This window comes from Malaclemys terrapin, chromosome 25 (genome assembly GCF_027887155.1).
Source record: "Malaclemys terrapin pileata isolate rMalTer1 chromosome 25, rMalTer1.hap1, whole genome shotgun sequence".
In the NCBI taxonomy this organism is placed as follows: domain Eukaryota; kingdom Metazoa; phylum Chordata; order Testudines; family Emydidae; genus Malaclemys; species Malaclemys terrapin.
The window spans coordinates 72,123-89,715 of record NC_071529.1 but is presented as its reverse complement, the minus strand read 5'-3'; the positions used below and the strand labels follow the sequence as shown (position 1 = coordinate 89,715).

Below are 17,593 nucleotides of genomic sequence, written 5' to 3'. Positions count from 1 at the left end.
CACTGCAAAAAGACCCCTCCACCTGGAGAGGATTCTCCAGCTGATGATCAGCCTATTTCTCCTGCTAGCTCTGCTGTGCCTTCTGGACAGCAGGGAAGGAGGACAAGGTGAAGTGCTAGTAATGTCTCCCTTGTCCACTGACAGATCTACAATGCCTTTGAATTTTTTTAAAGGAATCACAGCAGTACAGGGTGAAGTGCTAGTAACCTCTCCCCTGTACTATGTTGAATCACAACTGCTTTTGGAGAAGAAACACTCGCTCTGCTAAAACCACCAAAGTCCAGGGATTCCTGACTACAAGAGACATTAAGAACTGGCCCTGGTGGAAGAGACGGAGCATTGTTTATTGGCAAGGAGGGAACTGTGGGGATCGTTCCTGGGAATGCGGGGTCGAGTGGTGGTTTGGATTTCTTCCAGGGTCAGGGCTCTGTGCTTATGGACAGGTACCTTCAGGATGCACCGCCCTCCCTAATTGGCTTTCAGATGATGAATATCAAAAACGCCTTGCCACCACTAAGACTATGCCCACTAGTCCCTTGACCCCTGCCACCACCACTGTAACTTACCCAGATACAAACAGTACTGTATAGTCCAATGAAACCCATTGGCCAAGGCTTTCACATCTTAGTGATTTACTGAAATTTAGTTCAGAGAAATTATTCTTTAAAGTTCAGGATAATGTATATGAGCGAACAATTGAATGGAAAACAAATGGATCAGTGGAAATAGAAATACATGATATCACTACCAGCAAACCCCAAGAATTAATAATTGTAATTGATGGGTTCTATAGTGAAGTAGATATGATGGCTGGTCCTGGAATTTGTACTGTGTTAAATGAGAGAGGCCCTTACAGTTATTTGGTCACCCAATTAGTGAATAATCAAACAAATACCCAAAGGGTTTGTTCTGCCACTGGAAATTTTACCTGCATAGAAATGATTCCAGTGACTAATAATGTGACCTGTACCTTATTGCAATACACCCCCTCTTATGCCTTAATATTAATGTCTCCCGGAAGTACATAAAGGTGTTCAACCAACAGATGTGGTATAGTACTACACCAAAGAGAGATGATTTAGGATATTGGTGGACTGTGATTAACACTACATTAGGGACTGTTAAATTTTCATTAGCCTTATCCAGTTTCCAGATTACCTCTACATATCCAAATTGTTCACAGGGGGCTGCCATTAGATTAGCACAACAGAGGGCTTGGGTTATTTCTTCTAGAAAGAAGAGAGACTTGACCGGATCCCTGTGGGATGGGGCCAATTGTGCAGCAGCAGTGTGGAATATTTTTAAGAACCAAGAACATGATGAGAAATTGGGCCAACTAGAGAAGGCCTTTGGCCTTGTTTCTGGAGCACAACTAACCCAGGTACAGGCTGGAGTTGGTGAGTTACATCTTATTTCCACCCTTAGTTCTATGACCAGAAGTTGCTGACAGAGATGGTATTGAATATCACTGAGGCTGGGAAGGCATTGCAGTGGGATCTAGCATGTTCAGAAATTCAGGATTTCCTGAATGACCAGCTAATGGCCATTCGGAATGATCTAGAGCATCAGGCTTGGCCCACTGCCCTTACAGACATATCAGGAGTACCATCTGATCTGTGGCCATGGAGACATACTTGGAGACTTTCTGGGTGGAAGTGCGGACGTTCTCAGTGCTTCTTCCAAGCATATGGACCGGTTCAGGGGGTGTGGGCTCCCACATACCGAATCCTGCCGGGTCCATGGGGAGGATGCATGTGGGATTGGGTAATTCACCGAGACATGTATGCCCAATCGATTTTTAGTCAGTGCTCCTGGGATTACACCTGACATTTGGATGGGGTTGGGAAGTCAATGGACATTTTGGCTGTTAGAACCCCCACAGCTTCAGTGTATACGTAAACTGAAGCCAGGAGAAGTTGTCACTGTTTATGACTACGTTTGCTGGGAGGGTAGGGGACAAGGAACTACCCTGACAGGACACTTACTTTTTCAAGCTAATGATAGCTGTGTGTATGTTAATGCCACCACATTGCAAGACATGCATTTTAATTTCACTACCACTGCAGGCAATCATATTATCTACTGACCTGCAGATAGAGTTTTGCAAGTAGCCTTTATGTTCCAGATACCCTTTAATTGGACTAGTTTAGTACCTGATAGATTTCAGAATTTGTTTTCACTGTTACCAGAGGTTCAGAAAATCTCTGAAGTACAAGGGCAAATTCACATGCTTCAAAATATATATCAAGTTGAAAAGTATGCCTTTCATACTGCTTATAGAGTATCCACTTTATGTACTAAGTATGATGTACTGTGTTTTATAACTAAGACTGTACAACAACCCCATCATGTTATTGCTTGTGTTGCTATTAGTTAGTTTAGGATTATGTTATTGTTGTTGTAAAGGACATAATAATAGTAATACCTTTCATGTTCATGCTAATCATGCATTGTCATTACATCCAATCAAAACCCCTCAGATTGAAGCATCTGATGTAGAATCTGAATTCCAAGATTTAATGCAAATAGAGATTTGAAAATGTTTGTTGTACTGGTAGTACAAAAGGGGGGGGTTGTGGAAGCAGAGAAAGAACTGACAGGAAGGAACTGCAATGCATGACAGTTCGTTAGCAAGAGTCAGGCTAACTGTAACCCTCATAACGCGAGATTTGTAGAAGCGAGTGGGAAAGAACTGTGAGAAGTTGTTACGACCTTGTGTAGATAATGTGTAGAAAATATTGTATGTAGGCTAGAGTCAAAACAAGTGAGAAAAATAAGATATCAAGATGGCCTATGTATAAACAAAATGCAGCTGTTGCTTATTATTGTCTGTAATTAAAGGTATACAGGTAAACAATTACAGCAAACCTTTAGAGAGACCTGCTTAGCTCTCTCCCTCTGCGCAATTGTGAGAGAAAATAAAGTATCTGACTTGCTGTACCCAAACAAAAAGTAAGAACTCTGTTATTCTCCGACAAGCAGCACTCAATACTGTGTGGCTGAGAGCGAGTTACACGCTGGAGACTGTGTGTTACCTGCCCAGGGGTGGCCATTCTCACGGTAAAGCAGTGTAAAAGGCACCCAGTCTGGGGAACTGAGGGGATACAGTTGTTAAACAGTCCAGATTGCACTGTGGTTAACGTCACAGACACTCAATTTCAAAGAGGCTCCTAAAACACCGGGAAACTAAATCCATGTCCCAGAAATCAAAGTCTCCAGAGAGAGGGCAAGTCTCCCTGGCACCGCTTCTTGCTGATAGAGAGGTCCAGAGACAAAGAGAGAGTCCTGGGGAAGCTGGAAACAGTAAGCAGGGGCTGGTGGGGTTCAGTGGAGAAAGGGAACAGGAAGGGCAGGGATATTACTGAATGCAGGATCTCAGCAGTAGTAAATGTCAGGATAGCACATATTGCAGCCCATTGGAAAAAATAATCCCAAAAATACATATAAAATGATCGGGTCTAAATTAATTGTTTCCATTGATTTATAGAAGGGCAATAAGATATTCTCTGTATTATTGTCTATCCCTTTTAAAATAATTCCTAACATCCTGTTTGCTTTTTTGACTTCCGCTATACACTGCGTGGATGTCTTCAGAGAACTATCCACACTGACTCCAAGATCTTTTTCCTGATTATTTGTAGCTAAATTTGCCCCCATCATATTGTACATATAGTCAGGATTATTTTTTCCCATGTGCATTACTTTACATTTATCCACATTAAATTTCGTTTGCCATTTTGTTGCCTATTCACTTAGTTTTGTGAGATCTTTTTGAAGTTCATCATAGTCTGCTTTGGTTTTAACTATCTCGAGTAGTTTAGTATCTGCCAACTTTGCCACCTCGCTGTTTACCCCTTTCTCCCGATCATTTATGAATAAGTTGAATAGGATTGGTCCTAGGACTGACCCTTGGGGAACACCACTAGTTACCCCTCTCCATTCTGAACATTTACCATTTATTCCTACCCTTTGTTCCCTGTCTTTTAACTAGTGCTCAATCCATTAAAAGATCTTCCCTCTTATCCCATGATAACTTAATTTATGTAAGAGCCTTTGGTGAGGGACCTTGTCAAAGGCTTTCTGGATCCCCCTTGTCCACATGTTCGTTGACCCCTTCAAAGAATTCTAATAGATTAGTAAGACATGATTTCCCTTTCCAGAAACCATGTTGACTTTTGCCCAACAATTTTTGTTCTTCTATGTGCCTGACAATTTTAGTCTTTACTACTGTTTCAACTAATTTGCCTGGTACAGGTGTTAGACTTACCAGTCTAATTGCCAGGATCGCCTCTAGAGCCCTTTTTAAATATTGGCATTACATTAGCTATCTTCCAGTCATTGGGTACAGAAGCTGATTTAAAAGGACAGGTTACAAACCATAGCTAATAGTTCCCCAATTTCACATTTGAGTTCTTTCAGAACTCTTGGGTGAATGTCATCTGGTTCTGGTGACTTGTTACCGTTAAATTTATCAATTAGTTCCAAAACCTCCTCTAGTGACACTTCAATCTGTGGCACTTCCTCAGATTTGTCACCCACAAAAGGTTTGGGAATCTCCCTAACATCTTCAGCCGTGAAGACTGACGCAAAGAATGCATTTAATTTCTCCGCAATGACTTTATCGTCTTTAAGGGCTCCTTTTGTATCTTGATCGTCCAGGGGCCCCACTGATTGTTTAGCAGGCTTCCTGCTTCTGATGTACTTAAACGTTTTGTTATTACCTTCTGAGTTTTTGGCTAGCTGTTCCTCAAACTCCTTTTTGGCTTTTCTTATTACATTTTTACACTTAATTTGGCAGTGCTTATGCTCCCTTCTATATACCTCACTAGGATTTGACTTCCACTTTTTAAAAGATGCCTTTTTATCTCTCACTGCTTCTTTTACATGGTTGTTAAGCCACAGTGGCTCTTTTTTAGTTCTTTTGCTGTGTTTTTTAATTTGGGATATACATTTAAGTTGGGCCTCTAATACTGTGTCTTTGAAAAGTGTCCATGCAGCTTGCAGGGATTTCACTCTAGTCATTGTACCTTTTAATTTCTGTTTAACTAACACCCTCATTTTTGCATAGTTCCCCTTTCTGAAATTAAATGCCACAGTGTTGAGTTGTTGAGGTGGTCTTCCCACCACAGGAATGTTAAATGTTGTTATATTATGGTCACTATTTCCAAGCGGTCCTGTTATAGTTACCTCTTGGACTAGATCCTGCACTCCACTCAGGACTAAATTGAGAGTTGCTTCTCCCCTTGCGGGTTCTTGTACCAGCTGCTCCAAGAAGCAGTCATTTAAAGTATCGAGAAATTTTGTCTCTGCATTTTGTCCTGAGGTGACATGTACCCAGTCAATATGGAGATAATTGAAATCTCCCACTATTATTGAGTTCTTTATTTTAATAACCTCTCTAATCTCCCTTAACATTTCATCCTCACTATCACTGCCTTTGACAGGTGGTCAATAGTAGATCCCTATTGTTATATCCTTATTAGAGCATGGAATTACTAATCCATTGAGATTCTATGGAACATGCGGTTTCATTTAAGATTTTTACTTCATTAGAGTCTACATTTTCTTTAACATACAGTGCCATCCACCCCCCGAGTATGACCTGCTCTGTCCTTCTGATATATTTTGTACCCTGGAATGATTGTGTCCCATTGATTGTCCTCACTCCACCAGGTTTCTGTGATGCCTATTATGTCAATATCCTCTTTTAACACGAGGCACTCTAGTTCACCCATCTTATTATTCAGAATTCTAACATTTGTGTACAAGCACTTTAAAAAACTTATCACTGTTTATTTGTCTGCCCTTTTCTGAGGTGTCAGATTCTTTTATGTGTGAATGCTTCTCGTCTGATCTGGCCCCTACTTTATCCTTTTCCAGCCTCTCTTTCTGATTAAAACTAGAAAGTCTCTATCACTAGACTCTCCTCTAAGAGAAGTCTCTGTCCGATCCACGTGCTCCTCTGCAGCCATCGGCTTTCCCCCATCTCTTAGTTTAAAAACTGCTCTGCAACCTTTTTAATACTAAGTGCCAGCAGTCTGGTTCCACTTTGGTTTAGGTGGAGCCCATCCTTCCTGTATAGGCTCCCCCCATTCCAGAAGTTCCCCCAGTTCCTAATAATTCTAAACCCCTCCTCTCTACACCATCGTCTCATCCATGCATTGAGACTCTGAAGCGCTGCCTGCCTACCTGGCCCTACGTGTGGAACTGGAAGCATTCCTTATGTCATTGGTGCCTACATGTACCACGACCACCGGCTCCTCCCCAGCACTACACACAAATTAATCTAGATGCCTTGAGAAATCCGCAACCTTTGCGCCAGGCAGACAAGTCACCATACGGTTCTCCTGGTCATCACAAACCCAGCTATCCTTGTTTCTAATGATCGAATGTCCCATTACTAACAGCTGCCTTTTCTTAATGACTGGAGTTCCCTCCCCCAGCGAGGTAACCTCGGTGCAAGAGATTACCACAACACCATCTGGAAGGAGGGTCCCAAATATGGGAAGGTTTCCCTCTGCTCCCGTTGACTGCTCTGCTTCCCTAGGCCTTTCATCCTCCTCAACAGCACAGGGGCTGTCTGACCAGAAGTGGGACAATTCTACAGTGTCCCAGAAAGCCTCATCAACACACCTCTCTGCCTCCCTTAACTCCTGCAGTTCCGCCACCCTGGCCTCCAAAGCCTCCACCCAGTCTGAGGGCCAGGAGCTCCTTGCATCGAATGCACACATATGCCACGCACCCACAGGGCAGGTAATTAGACATGCTTCATTGAGTGCAATAAACAGGATAGCCCCCACTCTGCTGCTGGGCTTCTGCCTGCATTCTCTCTTACAGCTACCTAGATTAACAATAGGGTTTTTGTTTAAATCAAGAAGTTTGTATTATAGTTTAAATGTTTTAAAGAATGGCAAGAGTACCTCGCCCCCTTCCCACTCCCCTTCAAACTCCCTAACGAAATTCCGTTAGGAGCCCTGGCCGCAAAACTCCCTGGTCGCTTGCTGACTGCTTTACAAAGCACTCCCCTATCACATACCCCACCCAACCCCAGCCCCTGCTGTGAGCCACTCAGGGTAGGGGGCTGGGAGCACCCCAACGACCCCAGCCCACACCCCCAGCCCTGACTCCTGCACCCCCTCACATACCCCCAGCCATGACTCCTTAACCCCTCTCACACACCCCAGTTCCCTGCCCTGCCTGATTCTTGCAACCGCCCATAACCCCTTCCCCGCCACACACCCCCAGCCCTGACTCCTGCACTCCCACACAGCCTCCTGCTCCCCCACATCCCCACCTGCATCGCTCGCATGAAACAGGAGCTGCCCCAGGTAAGCACTCCACACCCCAACCCCCTGCACTAGCCCTGAGCCCCCTCCCACACCCTAACTCCTGGCCAGACCCTGCACCCCAACGTTTTTTACATATTTTTATAAAGGGCTCTTATCCAAAGCGCTTCACAAACAATATTTGGAAAGATCATTAAGTGCTTCATCAAGACCCTCAGCAATTATCAAGTGGTCTGTGGAAAAATCGGTTAGACTACAAAAAACAAGCAAGGTACCTCACTTTATTTTCATTTACTTCCCATTACTTATAGGACAATGAAGAAAAAAAATGAAAAATGGGGGTGGAGGGAGATGAGAGAATGTTCTTTTTCTTGCCTGGGTCCCAAGGAGGAACCCCCAAAATGAAGCTGAGCACAGGGCCCCACTAACGCTACATCCGCCACTGAGCTTCCTTCTCTGAATACTCCCAGCCAGCATTCAAGGACACACGTAGTGTCTGTGTGATAAGTAAACCTGGTCCACCAGCTCTGACTCCAACAGCCTGCTCGTTACACCCCCAAGCACATTCAGGTTTGGGTGGGGAAGGCTCAGGGTTTGAGAGGTCAGGGGTAGGAACCTTCTGTTGATTGTGATGCACCTAACCCTCAGTTTTACTTGAGCAAACCAGATATTTGACACTGTGCGATATTACTCCTGTGCTCTGTTCCCAAAGTGTTCTGCAGCAGGGGAAGGTCTCCGGTAGTGGGTATGTCACTGGCATATTGGGGTGATGCTGAAACAGGATAGAGTAGAGGTGGCATTGTGGGGCTGGTGTGAACCTTAACTCTTCATTTCCCCTTCCAAGAACCAAGGGGACAGTAACCCTTACCCAGCGAGGTCACAATCTCATAGTTCTCCTGCATGACATCCCAGTAGAGGGCTCTCTGAGTGGGGTCCAGCAGAGCCCATTCTTCCCTGGTGAAATACACAACCACCTCCTCAAAGGTCACCGGCCCCTGAAATAGCAAAAGTCCAACACTCAATACCTGCTGCTCCACTCACAGCCCCAGTATTCGTGGGGAAGAGGAGCCCATCAAATGGAAGCTCTGGGTGGATCGCAGTCAACAAAGTCCCACCCCCACCCTGCTCAGAGCATCCAGGAAACACCAGAGTGAGGGGACAAACGCTTTCCCGGCAGATCCATTACACACCTACTAGCCACAGACTGATACAGGAGATGGAGCCCCTAGCAGGGTCCAGGGAGAGCTCCCTGGTAGGAAGCCCAACACCCTCCCCATTCTGAAGAGCTGGATATGAAGGGAGGGGAATCTCCCCTAAGTCTGACTGGTGGGTGCCCCTTTCATATCTCACAGCAGCCACTGGTTAGTCAAATCACGCTTCAGCACGACGAGTCTGGTCAATTTTCCTAGCCCCATGTAGCTGGGTTATTTTCTGTTCAATAAATTAGAGCATTTCCACCCTCGAACCTCATGGGTCTGTTCCTAGAATCTAGGCCACTTATTAAACAACTCCCTGATAATACCTACCTGACCTGGCTCCTCTGCAGCCATTTCTCTGCCCTGTCCAATGAGAGGACGGGAGGAACTGGAGCAAAACATGGACATTATTCTGCAGCCTGGTAGGATGAGAAGGGAAGTTGTGGAGGTTTCAGAACAGGCTTTAATTAATTTCACATCACACTTCCCCCAGGCCCTTTCCCTGCAGACAGACACCCTAGAGCCTGCCATGCTGAGGAAGGCTTGATCTCTTTATACAGTGTAGACCTGGCCTCTCCTGCCAGGCTAAACACCACAGAGACATTTTTAACTTCCCTTCTCCCTCCCCCCATCCCATAATAAAGTCTCTGAACACAATGCTAGAAAAAAGCAGAACCAAAAATTCACTGTGGGGGATTCCCTCAGACACTGACCCCACAGCAGCCACACCCCAGCAGGAGGGATATGGAGTCAGGAACTGGATTTTCCTCTGTTTGCTTCTCATCTTTTCTACAGGAAAGTGACTCTATCCAGGGTGCAGTAATACATCTTTCTGGGCAGATAAGAGATCTGGAAATCTCTCTCAAAACTCTTCTCTCCCACGGCCCCTTTCAATCTCTCGGTCTCCTTCTCTCTCTTTTTCCCTGTCCTCTCTCCCTGCCTGTCTGGTAGGAAAGTCCCATTTCTGGGTAGTTTGCTCCCCCATGGCTGTGGAAGAGACTATTGTGTGGCAGTGCTAACCCCCTTCCCACCTCCCTCACCCCCAAGATCAAGAACAAGGACTGGAGGCACAAGTTTTCCAAACGGGACTGAAAGTTCCTGCAGTTTTCAAAAGAGGAGAAAAGCAAAAATCTGTGATTTCACACTCGCAGTGTTCGATAAGTGGATAGAAAGTTATCAAAGTGACAGGGCATGTGACTGGGGAATGCCGGACAGTGCCTGGAGCCAGGACTCTGGCACAAGTTGATCAAAGAGAAGGATTATGGTTAGTAGCAATTCCCAGAGCCCACAGCCAGGGGCCCCAGACATCCCCCAGCCAGGGTCCCACCAGATATTCCCAGGGATGCAGCCCCCAGAGTCCCTGGCCAGGGACCCCAAATACTCCTCAAAGCCCCACTGGCTAGAGAACCCCCACCAGACCATGACTGCCAGGTTGGGAATCCCAAAGGGTTCCCCCCACCAAGAGCTCCCAGCAGCCAGGAGACCCCCCCTCTCCCCAAGGGAACCCCCCCACTGGGAACTCAGTCCCTCACTGCTTGCTTAGGACCCCTTCCCCCTGCCCTCCAGCAGGATCTGCTATGCCGTTTGTCTGAGACCCCCTCCTCCACCCAGCGGGACCCCTTGATGCTTTACAGTGGGAACCCTCACTCTGCTTGCCTGACATTCCCTGACCTAGTGCCAGAGCTCCGTGCCCCCCCGCCCTTGCCAGCTCTGTGCACTGGGCATGGCAACGATCCCAGGACCCAGCGGGGGAAACCCAGACAGAGCCCCTGGCACAGCACCAGGCTCCCTCTAACCCCCTGCCCCACCTCCCCAAGAGATACCCACCCTCGCTGTTCTGCGGCCAACAGGTCCCCAGCAATACCCACCTCCAGGACCCATAGCCTCAGGGCTGGGCACATCAGAACGACCCCCCCAAAACCCCAAACCTCCAGAACCCACCAACCAGATTAGGGTACCCCCTGCCCAGTCACCCAAACACCTCCCCCTACCACAATGCCCCCTTCAGCTCCAGCTGAAATCTCCCCACAGACACCCCTTGCCCCCAGAGCAACAGTGTTACCTCACAGTGTCTGAGAAGTGGATAGAGAGTTACCACCACCCCCTGTTGGCCAGTCACACAGGCAGAGGGAGCCCTAGGGGATGCCTCTTGAACAGGAGAATGGAAGGCCTGGAGAGCCAAAATAGGTAAGAAATTTCCATGCCTTATCACTGGCAAATAATGCCCGCCATGGACCCACCCCAGAGGTGGTTACATCTTAGCACTGTGGGAAGCAACCCCTCTGTCAAGGCTGCTTCCCCACTCTGAACTTTAGGGTACAAATGTGGGGGCCTGCATGAAAACTTCTAAGCTAATTGGTGCGAATTCCCTTCCCTGAATAGCCTTGAGAGACTCTTCACCAATTCCCTGGTGAATACAGATCCAAACCCCTTGGATTTTAAAACAAGGAAAAATCAATCAGGTTCTTAAAAAGAAGGCTTTTAATTAAAGAAAAAGGTAAAAATCATCTCTGTAAAATCAGGATGGAAACTAACTTTACAGAGTAATCAAACGTAAAGAGCCCAGAGGAATCCCCTCTAGCCTTAGGTTCAAAGTTACAGCAAACAGAGATAAACACTAGCAAAAAGGTACATTTACAAGTTGAGAAAACAAAGATAAAAACTAACACGCCTTGCCTGGCTGTTTACTTACAAGTTGGAAATATGAGAGACTTGTTCAGAAAGATTTGGAGAACCTGGATTGATGTCTGGCTCCTCTCAGTCCCAAGAGCGAACAACCCCCAAAACAAAGAGCACAAACAAAAGCCTTCCCCCCACCAAGATTTGAAAGTATCTTGTCCCCTTATTGGTCCTTTGGGTCAGGTGTCAGCCAGGTTACCTGAGCTTCTTAACCCTTTACAGGCAAAAGGATTTTGGAGTCTCTGGCCAGGAGGGATTTTATAGTATTGTACATAGGAGGGCTGTTACCCTTCCCTTTATAGTTATGACACCCTCACAAAGACCATTTATCATGGGGTTTGGGATACTTCTGGACCTACGCTGCACTCAGAGCAACCTCCTCATCCCGTGCCAGCTGGAGAAAAGAAAAGGATCCAGCCAACTCTCCTGTGACCAGGTGGGGGCTACTGATCCTCAAACAAGGGGAGGCCTCTGGCTTTGATGTGTATTAAATATGTGGCAGGTCTCTTTCTTTGGCAAACATTTTAACAGAGATAAAGGAGGGAACAATTGAGGAAGGGAAAAATAATCACTGGGAAATTGAACCCTCTGCAACAACCAGGATGGAGAATGACTCAGGGCAACAGATTCCCTCCCAGGAAGGAGAAGTTGCTGGGATTTAGAAACATGGGGAATGGCCCCAAACCCAAAAAGACTTCTAATTGACATTTGATAAGGACATAGAAAGAGGCAAAACTGGAGATTTGAGATCAATGTTCAGAAATGAAAGAGAAAAGGTGGAAATCTGAGGGATTTTGGATCCATTTTTGCAATTTAGAGAGAGGAAAGTGGAAAATCAAAGGGATTTTCTATCAGTTGTTGACATGAGGTAAAATCGAAGTGTATTTCACATCAATAGTTGATAAATGAAGAGGGGAAATGGGCAACATTTGCAAACATTGTATATCCATGTTCAAGAATTGACATTCGAGGATGACATAGAAAGAGGCAACAAATAAAATGGGTGGGAAAATCCCCCACCTCGAAGAGATTTTAAATGGACATTGAGACTCATGGAGAGACCAGGGGGAAATCGGGGGAGAGGGCAGAGCTGATCATTTGAGGGGAAAGGGGGGGGAATCTCCCCGGATTGGATAGCCACGTGTGAGAAATTGAGAGAGAATAGGGAAGAACTAGAAAGCATTTCTATCAGGGGGTGAGAGGCAAGTGGTACAAACTGGGGCAGGATCCAACTAACTCCCCTCCCCCCCCGGGATTTCCTGGCTGCCCAGAGACAGTTCAAACCCCCGCCCCCCCGCGTCCCACTAACCTTCCCCCCCAACTCCGCCCCCAGTCTCTGCCCCCCCCCATCCCATCCCGGCGGTGCCGGGGGCAGATCCTGCTGCAGCTCCCCTGGGGCCGAGGCAGCTCCGAGGCTTCTCCCGGTTCCCCGGGCAGACCGGCCCCAGCGCCCCCCCGGCCGGGGTCTCTCACTCCCCGGGGCGGGGCCCAGCTGCAGAAAGCCCCCGGCCGAGCACTCCCCACGCAGAGCAGCACCTGCGCAGCCCGGGCCCCAGAGCTCACGGAGGCGACAGCAGCAGCTTTGTTCTCCCGCCCCCACGGGCCTCACCCGAAGCAAGCGCAATTCCAGCTTACCTGAGCTGGGGAGGGCGGAAGCACCCCCCTCCCGGAGCACTCTGGGAGATGTAGTTCCTGACTCTGAAAGGACCGGAAGTGACGTTAGAAAGGGAGGCGGAGGACAGGTGCTGAAACCCTCCTTTACCTGGGCTGGAGAGGGCGGAAGTGTCCCCCGGGACAGGCTGGGAGCTGTAGTTCCTGCTCTTGCCGGGAGCGGAAGTGACGTTGAGCGGCAGGGGCGGGACGAGCCGGGCTGCGAACGCGTGCTGGGCGCTGCGGCTCTGCCTGGCTCGTGCGGGGCCGTTGGAGCCTCTCCCGGGCCCAGAGAAGAGTTTTGTGTCTCCCGGCTCTGGGCATGCGCAGATCGGGGGAGTTCCGCATGCGCAGAGGCAGCGCTCACCCTGCGGGGCGGGGCTGGGCTGAGCAGGAGGGTCTGTGCTGGGGAGACCCATGAACCCCCCGGGCCCGGCCCGCCCCGCCCCGTTGCGGAGCTGCAGCCTCCAGGTACCGGAGCGAGCGCCGGGGCGGGCGGTGACTCGGCCCCAGAGTCCGGGGGGGGGACCCGGCATCTCGCAGCGCCGGGATCTGCGCCGGGGGGGCTCGGAGCCGCTGTCCCGGCAGGAGCCCAGCGCCCCCGGCCCGGCCAGGCCCTGCCCTGGGGCACCACGGGGGTCCGGGGGGAGGGGACCAGCACCACTGGGGTCCCTGCGTGGGGCCGGGCGGGGGGGACCTGGGAAAGGGGCGGATGGAAAATGTCTCCGCAGCCCGGACATGGCGGGGGGGGGGGGGGCGGAGAAGAGCCGGTGACCCCCGAGGAGCGGGGAGAGAAAGGGGGTGACTGAGATCCCCTGGGATTTACTGCCGCCCCCCACCCTCTCCAGCCCTGCCCCCTTTCTCTCTAGAGAGCAACGAGCCACATCCAGGGTGACCGCCCCCCCGCTTTCCCTCCAATCCCTGAGCAGGTCTCTGTTCCCCTCCCCCGATCGTGCCCCATTTCCCCTCCACTTCGCCAGTGGCCAGTTCAAATCCTAGGTTTAGGGTGTTTCCCCCATTTTTACCTGCAGTGATTTGTCCTTGTTTAGGTGGGAAATCGTTCCCCTGAGTGATGTCTGAACTGGGAAGAGGGTTAATGGGCAGAGGCTGGGAGAGCCCTGAGACAGGGACACCGCTGGGTTGGGCTGGGGGGGGGCTCTCTCTGCTGGCAACAGGGCATGGAAAGGCCAGGAAGGGAAGGGAGGAGCAAGCGCCCCCATGGAGACGGCTCAGCCCCAGGTTTCCCAGTCCAGCTACTTCCCCTCCCCCACCCTGCCCATCCCAGCAACCCCCCAAGACACCACCTGCTAGTCACATTTCCAGACCCCACAGCCAGTGACTTTCTGACTCCAGCCCCACTCCTTTCCCCTGTGAAAGCGACATCACCCAGGGCTCCCTCCTGGCCATGTGAATGTGAGGCAGGAAGAATCCATCTCATTCTGTTGTTGATTGAATATTGCTGTATAATCCCCTCAAACTCACCCTCTTTTCTCTTGATCTGTTGAATGGTGACATAAAATCTCCCCCAGTGTTGGTGTTTTTCTCTTATATTGGCAAATATTTAGTGTGTGCCCCATTTTCTCCTCAGTTCTGAGCTACTGATATCAAATTCTTGAAAATCTTCCTGCTTTTCTGTCCAGGTGTCTGACTGAGATCAGGGCTCTTATCGTACTGAGCGTGACTCAGGCCTTGCCTGAGATCAGGTCCCCCAATGAGCCAGGCACTGCACAAACCCTGACTGAGTCTGGGGCACTCGTTGTGCCAAGATCTGCACAGATGCCTACTGAGAGCAGGGAAGTTGTTGTACAGGGCTCTGAACAGACACTGACCAAGATCAGGGTCCCCATTGTGACAGGTGCTGAACAAACGCCAAGGGTATCTCTACCCTGCCATGAAGAACCCATAACTGGCCCATGCCAGGTGATTCAGGCTCACAAGGCTCACACAAAGGGGCTGTTTAATTGCAGTGTTGATGTCTGGGTTAGGGCTGGAGCTAGGCTGAAGGACCCTGAGAGGTGAGAGGGTGCCAGATCTTGCGCTGGAGCCCAAACCGGAACATCGATACCACAATTAAACGGCCCTGCAGCCTGAACCCTGTGAGCCCAAGTCAGCAGGCACAGACCAGCCACCGGTGTCGAACTGCAGTGTAGACATGCCCACAGTGACAGAGAGTCCTTGCCACAAAAAGCTCAAAGACTAAATAGGCAAATGGTGGGAGGCGACTCTCCATTTTATAGATGGGGAAACTGAAGCTCAAAGAGCTGAAGTAATTTGCTCAAGTTTGCATGGAGAATTTGGGGCAAAACTGGAAACTGAACCCAGATTGTTTCAATTCTCGCCTCTCCCCTTGACCCCAAGCCCAGCTTGTGTGTGTACAGCATTCTTTTGATCTGTGTTTGCATTGCATTGGCTTCCAAGGGAGGTTGTAGAATTTCCTTCATTGCAGGTCTTTAAGATCAGGTTAGAGGTACACCAGTCTGGGAATGTCTAGGGATACTTGGTCCTGCCTCAGCACAGGAGGCTTAAGTAGACGACCTCTCAAGAGCCCATCCATGCCTACATTGAAATAATTCTGTTTTGTGCTGTGTCCTTGCTGAGCTGTTTTGCATGGTGCCATTTGGAACTGTGATTGCACCATGTTGTGTTGCAGTTTTATGGTGCGTTGTTTTGCCTCAGTGTGTTTGATGCCTGTGTTGTATTGGTTTGAGTTGAGCTCTTTTTCATTGTGTAATATTGTCCTAGGGTGTATTAGTTAGCATTATGTTGTTTTCTTTTGTATTGTCATTTTATGCTTTGGTGGGTTGTTATTGTTTTTTCTGAATTGCCTGACATTATGTTGTGGTGGGTTTTATTCTGTATGTTGTATTTTATATGTATATATTTCATAGCATCATAGAAATGTAGTGCTGGACAGGACCTCAAGATGTCATCAAGTCCAGCTCTCTCTAGAGGCAGGACCAAGTATATGTAGATTATCTCCGACAGAGGTTTGTCCTACCTGTTCTTAAAAACTTCCAGGGAAAGAGACTGCACAGCCAAGCTTGTAAGACTATTCCAGAGTTGAACTACCTTAGCTCTGGTGACACCCACACAGATTTGAGTGGTGAGCAGCTCTGGAGAGAGAAGAGACCCCAGTGAGTGGGCAGCTGGGTAAAGAGACTAAATTTGGGAGGAGAAATATTGACGTGTTCAAGGTCACCCAGGCTGCCCGTGACAGAGCTAGAAATAGATCCCAGTTCTAGGGCAACCATACTGCTGTTTTCGGTACTCAAGGTCTCTGCCTCACTGGTGTTTTAAGCACTGGTGCAAACCCTTAGGGTATGTCTACACTACGAGAGTAGTTCGATTTTACTTAAATCGAATTTGTGGAACCGATATTACAAAGTCGAACGTGTGTATCCACACTAAGGACAGTAATTCAACTTTGTGAGTCCACACTAATGGGGCAAGCATCGACATTGGAAGCGGTGCACTGTGGGCAGCTATCCCACAGTTCCCGCAGTCCCCGCTGCCCATTGGAATTCTGGGTCGAGCCCCCAATGCCTGCTGGGGCAGAAAAATGTGTCGAGGGTAGTTTTGGGTAACTGTCGTCATCCAGCTGTCACTCCCGCCCTCCCTCCCTGAAGGCGCTGGCGGGAAATCAGTTTGCGCACTTTTCTGGTGAGTGACAGCACGTACGCCACAGCACTGCGAGCATGGAGCCCGCTGCGACCATCGCTGCAGTTATGGCTGTTGTCAACACCTCGCACCTTATCATCCACCTTTTCTAGAGGCAGATGCTGAGAAATCGGGTGAGGAGGCTATGGCAGCGCGGTGAGGACATTAACTCTGAGAAGGGTACAGACCTCTCACAAAGCACGGGACCCCTCGCCGTGAACATCATGGTGGCAATGGGCCATGTTGATGCTGTGGAACGGCAATTCTGGGCCCGGGAAACAAGCACAGACTGGTGGGACCGCATAGTGCTGCAGGTCTGGGATGAATCACAGTGGCTGCGAAACTTTCGGATGCGGAAGGGAACTTTCCTGGAACTTTGTGAGTTGCTGTCCCCTGCCCTGAAGCGCAAGGATACCTGGATGCGAGTAGCCCTGACTGTCCAGAAGCGAGTGGCCATAGCCCTCTGGAAGCTTGCAACGCCAGACAGCTACCGGTCAGTCGCGAACCACTTTGGCGTGGGCAAATCTACCGTGGGGGTTGCTGTGATGCAAGTAGCCAATGCAATCGTTGAGCTACTGCTGTGAAAGGTAGTGACCCTTGGAAACGTGCAGGTCATCATAGATGGCTTCGCCGCGATGGGATTCCCAAACTGCGGTAGGGCTATAGATGGAACTCAGATCCCTATCCTGGGACCGGACCACCAGGCCAGCCAGTACATTAACTGAAAGGGCTACTTTTCAATGGTGCATCCAGGAGGCTTTGAAAGCTAGGTTCCTCAGTGAGCAGGGTAACCTGTGACTATTAAGTTTGTTTCAAGAGCAGCTGAACCTGCCCCTGTTTCTTTACCCAGTTACTGGTGGACCATAGGGGACGTTTTACAAACATCAACGTTGGATGGCTGGGCAAGGTTCATGACGCTCGTGTTTTCAGGAACTATGGTCTGTTTAGATGGCTGCAGGAAGGTATTTACTTCCCCGACCACAAAATAACTGTTGGGGATGTGGAGATGCCTATTGTGATCCTCGGGGACCCAGCCTACCCGCTAATGCCCTGGCTCATGAAGCCCTATACAGGCGCCCTGGACACTGAAAAAGAACTCTTCAACTACCCGCTGAGCAAGTGCAG

General features: G+C 49.0%; 2 protein-coding genes across 4 annotated transcripts in view; one reads left to right on the top strand and one right to left on the bottom strand.

Annotated features, from left to right (window-relative positions):
* ZNF157 (zinc finger protein 157) overlaps positions 1-12,865 on the bottom strand; it is a 148,011-nt gene extending 135,146 nt beyond the window's left edge. The window contains exons 1-3 of the mRNA XM_054014341.1: positions 12,797-12,865; positions 8,813-8,901; positions 8,155-8,281 (exon numbers count right to left, since the gene is read on the bottom strand). Of these exons, the coding sequence (XP_053870316.1) occupies positions 8,155-8,281; positions 8,813-8,890 (205 nt within the window). The 5' untranslated portion in view covers positions 8,891-8,901; positions 12,797-12,865. The remainder of the gene's footprint in view (positions 1-8,154; positions 8,282-8,812; positions 8,902-12,796) is intronic.
* A 178-nt stretch (positions 12,866-13,043) lies between these two features.
* LOC128828963 (zinc finger protein 501-like) overlaps positions 13,044-17,593 on the top strand; it is a 38,561-nt gene continuing 34,011 nt past the window's right edge. The window contains exon 1 of one of the 3 annotated variants that reach the window (XM_054014002.1): positions 13,044-13,282. In XM_054014002.1, coding sequence (XP_053869977.1) covers positions 13,229-13,282 — 54 coding nt within the window. In that variant the 5' untranslated portion in view covers positions 13,044-13,228. The remainder of the gene's footprint in view (positions 13,283-17,593) is intronic. The other 2 variants (XM_054014003.1, XM_054014004.1) reach the window with 2 other exon arrangements.